The sequence below is a fragment of the Vigna unguiculata genome, chromosome 11, assembly GCF_037176805.1.
Source record: "Vigna unguiculata cultivar grain cowpea cultivar isolate G323 ecotype 2 chromosome 11, ASM3717680v1, whole genome shotgun sequence".
NCBI classification, from domain to species: Eukaryota; Viridiplantae; Streptophyta; class Magnoliopsida; order Fabales; family Fabaceae; genus Vigna; species Vigna unguiculata.
Window position 1 is genome coordinate 43,925,487 of NC_140802.1, and position 3,908 is coordinate 43,929,394.

General features: G+C 33.0%; 1 protein-coding gene across 1 annotated transcript; it reads left to right on the plus strand.

Annotated features, from left to right (window-relative positions):
- Positions 1 to 243: 243 nt before the first annotated feature.
- LOC114170032 (uncharacterized) lies at positions 244 to 1,068 on the plus strand. The gene is made up of 2 exons (XM_028055498.2): positions 244 to 438; positions 533 to 1,068. Exons 1-2 carry the CDS (start codon positions 364 to 366, stop codon positions 794 to 796), a joined length of 339 nt encoding a protein of 112 aa, XP_027911299.1. The 5' UTR covers positions 244 to 363; the 3' UTR covers positions 797 to 1,068.
- The last annotated feature ends 2,840 nt before the right edge of the window (positions 1,069 to 3,908 follow it).

Below are 3,908 nucleotides of genomic sequence, written 5' to 3' on the forward strand. Positions count from 1 at the left end.
GACAACTTTCTGTTGTCCCATTTTGAATTCTGATATATACATTTTTGTTTCCTCACCTTGCATTAGTGGAGTATATATCATTACTTTGCAATAAAAAATTAGCGTAACTCAAATTTACTAAAGGTAGAAAGAAAACTGAGCAAGAACTATTGGAACTTAAATGCACGCACCTAAATGATGAATGTAGAAGTTGTTCTGAACCACTATTTTTTTTTTTCTTTTTCTTTTTGGGAAAGCATGGCCTTCTAATTACTCTTCCTATTTTTAAGTTTTTTCACAGACACAAATACATTTCTTTGAGGGTCACTTCTGGCCTATAAAAAGGATGTTCAGAGACTGAAAATCCTAGCCTTCACAAACTCAATGAGAACAACTTCGTATCTTTGCAAAAACATGAAGTCTCATTTAGCTTTTTTCGTAATATTCTCTCTTCTCCTGGTAAGGTTTTATGAAAGTTTATTATTCTGTGTTATCCGAAGCCTCTTTTATGTTGTTTAAGGATGATGTTTCTGTTTTCTTTCGACTGAAATAGGTTGTTAACCTCAGCTATGCAAGAAAAGACATGGGAGACTATTGGAAGAACATGATGAATGGCCAAGCTATGCCTGAAGCGATCAAAGACCTCCTCGCTCAAGATCCACAAGAATCAGATGCAGCGAAGGATCATTTTGTTCGGGACTTTGATATAAGACCTAATCTCATATTATATCACACACATGCTGTGTCCAGAGACCAGAAGCAGCATGCCATGGCCGAGAAAATAGAACAGCTTCAAGGAACAGGAACACATGGCTGAACAAACTACCATAAAGGGTTGAAGCTCAAATCATTTGCTCATGGTTAGAAGGAAGACACACGTATCTCTCTACATAGTATATGACCCATGAACATCATGGTCTTTAGTATATCTTGTAGAGTTATTCATGTTTCTAAAACCACTCTTTCTGTTGAACACTTGAACCCTTTTATTAATAGATGTCTCTTTATGGTTATAATCCTTTTCTTGCTGCATATATATCTGTGCCTGCAGAACTTCTATAATCAATACACATGATGCTTCTTTTGGCCTGTCATGATTACTCATCAGTATTCATATTTATAAAAAAAAATGTGTTAAGAAGTCTTCAGAAGATGTATAAATTGGTGAGAATGGTGTGTTTTGTTTTGATCATTAACTCTGATAATATTATTAATTTTTAGACCAAGATTTTATGAGAGGATGCAATTTAATCTTCCATGTGGATGAAGGAAAGATGATATATGTTTTCCTGTGAAATAATCCTCTCTCTTGGTTCCTTTCTCTCCTCAAACCAGTTAGCAATTTAGAAAAAATCATCAAAAGAAAAAAAAAACTTAATTTATTTCTCATGACATTGACAACTTCTTGTACTTCTCAAGCTGGTTTAGAATATATATCATTGCACTCATCTAAGAAAATGTTGATTTGTAAATAAATATACTATTAACTGTTGATGGTATTCCAAAACAAAGAAATTTGTATAATAATATAAGCAAAACGTGTTGTTCTTTTTATATTTTGGGGCCCATTGAATCGGTAGTACGGTTTGTGTACTTGCAGAAACGTAAAGCCAACAAGATACACAATTAGTTTCTGTTTTTTTCTTTTTTAAGGTTTATTTTGTCAGAACCCAGGGGTTGAATCAGTTTTTTTTTTCTTGGTCGAAACAGATAATTTTGTTTGGATCCAAGCCCGCTGGGCTTCCTTGTGTGATAGCCCATATTGATTTGGAGGATTCTTCAACCAGGGGCGCCTCTCCCTGCACTTCCAACAGTTTTTCCGTATCCCAAATTTTACTATTATACCTTTATTTAATGTTGAGGTGAGTAAGCACGTATTTACTGCGTCGCCAACTTTTTTGCACACCCAACTTCATATTCTGTTTCAGAAACTATGAAACAGCTTCCACATTCAATTTCAAAAAAACAAAATCTTTACGAAACGAATTTCGTAAACTGTTTCGCGAAAAAAGTTAAAATTTATGAGAAACGGAATACGAATTCCGTTTTGTAAAAAAGTGAAACGGATTCTGTAATCCGTTTCAAGAAAATTAAATTTTCTTGAAACGAATTACAGAATCCGTTTCACTTTTTTACGAAACGGATTTCGTTCCATTTTCCAAAAATGACTAATTTTTTGCCAAGGTTATAAGAAGTAAGACTTCCAAAACTCGATTTTTCCACACTCTGCGTTTTCTTCACCTTGGCAATATTTTATGCTTTCCATTTTTTTCCTTTTAAAATAGAAAGAGCTTGGAGAAAGAGAATAGCGTGACACATAGGTTAGTGAATAATATGAGATGAAAATGAAGTTTGGGGTGAAAACAGAAAGGTGATTGCCGCCTCTCTCTCTCCTCTCTCTCACCACATGCCAATCCACCGTCCTCCCATACGGATTCCAGAATCCGTTTAAGTGAAAATCAAAAAAAGAAACAGCTTTTGTATTCCGTTTCAGCCAAAAAAAAACGAAACAGTTTCTGTCTTCCGTTTCAGCCAAAAAAAAAAAGAACAAACGGCTTGTGTATTCCGTTTCAGCTTTTCGTGAAACGGATTTCACAATCCGTTTTGGTAAAGAAAAAAAAAATCAAAACAGAATGTGTGTTCCATTTCAAGCATGTTTCAAAGTGATTTGGAAAACCGTTTCGGTGCAATTTTAAAACGAAGACCGTTTATTAATTTTGATGAAACGGATATTGTAGTCTATTGCTAAAATCATTTAAAATATACAACCATTCCTAAAAAATTAAAATATAATAACATTACTTAACTGCAAATGGAGAAGATTTGGCCTCCGGAGTTGCGCGTCAGTGCTTTATTGGGGTGCGTTTTGGGGTGCAGAGGGTGAGGGTGCATGGTTTTGGGGGTGCAACGGTGAAAAACAAATAGTAACTATTAATTTTTACCATAGACAAACATAAAAATAAATTTGGTTTTGGGGATACAGGAGAAATCATTGGAGGTGTAGGGAGAAGCCCCCTCAACCAGAAAGCTCACTCTGTTGTTGTTCATGTTCCTTCACGCACTACTTAATGTATTTAGTAACATTTTTTTACTTACATTTTTAACAAATGTAACTATAGAAAATTTGTAGATATTACAGTAACAATTTTAATAATAAATGTTGCTATAGACAAAAAAATATATAACCTACTCTTTTTAGATTCTATATATATATATATATATATATATGTTGTTAAAAAAAAAATTCTTAGCTTGCATGTAATTTTTGACACTTCACGTCGAGCATGGAGTACGTTAGAATGTAATTTTTGGCAACTGAAAAAACATTGTTTGCACTTTTAATATATATGTTTTCATGAATATGCACTTTCTAACACAGTAATGTAGTAGCTCACTTTTCTATATCATAAGCGAAAATCTATCTAAAATTTTTTTGTTATTGCAGAGTCTTTTGTTCATGCTCATCATAAAATATCATATATTTTCTCATTAGTCCTCTCTCTTTTTTGCGTGCAGATTGAGAAGTTTAGGGACAGCCCGAGTCACAGCTTAAGTTCATAACTGAGGCCCGGCTACTACTAATTTATTGTTTTTTTTAATGTTTTGTTCAGTTTGATTTGTGGTATTATTTTAAGCTTTAACATGGTTTTTGATTAAGATTAGGCTATAAAATTAATGCGGGAGAAGGAATAAGTACTAACATTTTCGTCATTGTCACATTTTTTAATGTCTTTTTTGTTTCAAACCCTTTCCTCCTTAAACTTTGGAATTGCATAATGTAGAAGATATCAGATTTGATAATCCAAAACATAAGTATATATGAGAATTCTTTATCTATCACAGAGTAATCGTTATAATAAATTGTTGTCAATTATATCAGATTACAGTATCAAAATTTATACAACAATTATAAAATTGAAGGACAAATG

Excerpts from the sequence above, each read along its gene's own strand:
- LOC114170032 (XM_028055498.2), top strand. The coding sequence starts at position 364 with ATGAGAACAACTTCGTATCTTTGCAAAAACATGAAGTCTCATTTAGCT. Across the intron at positions 439-532 it reads TAATATTCTCTCTTCTCCTG|GTTGTTAACCTCAGCTATGC; the intron begins GTAAGGTTTTAT and ends CGACTGAAATAG.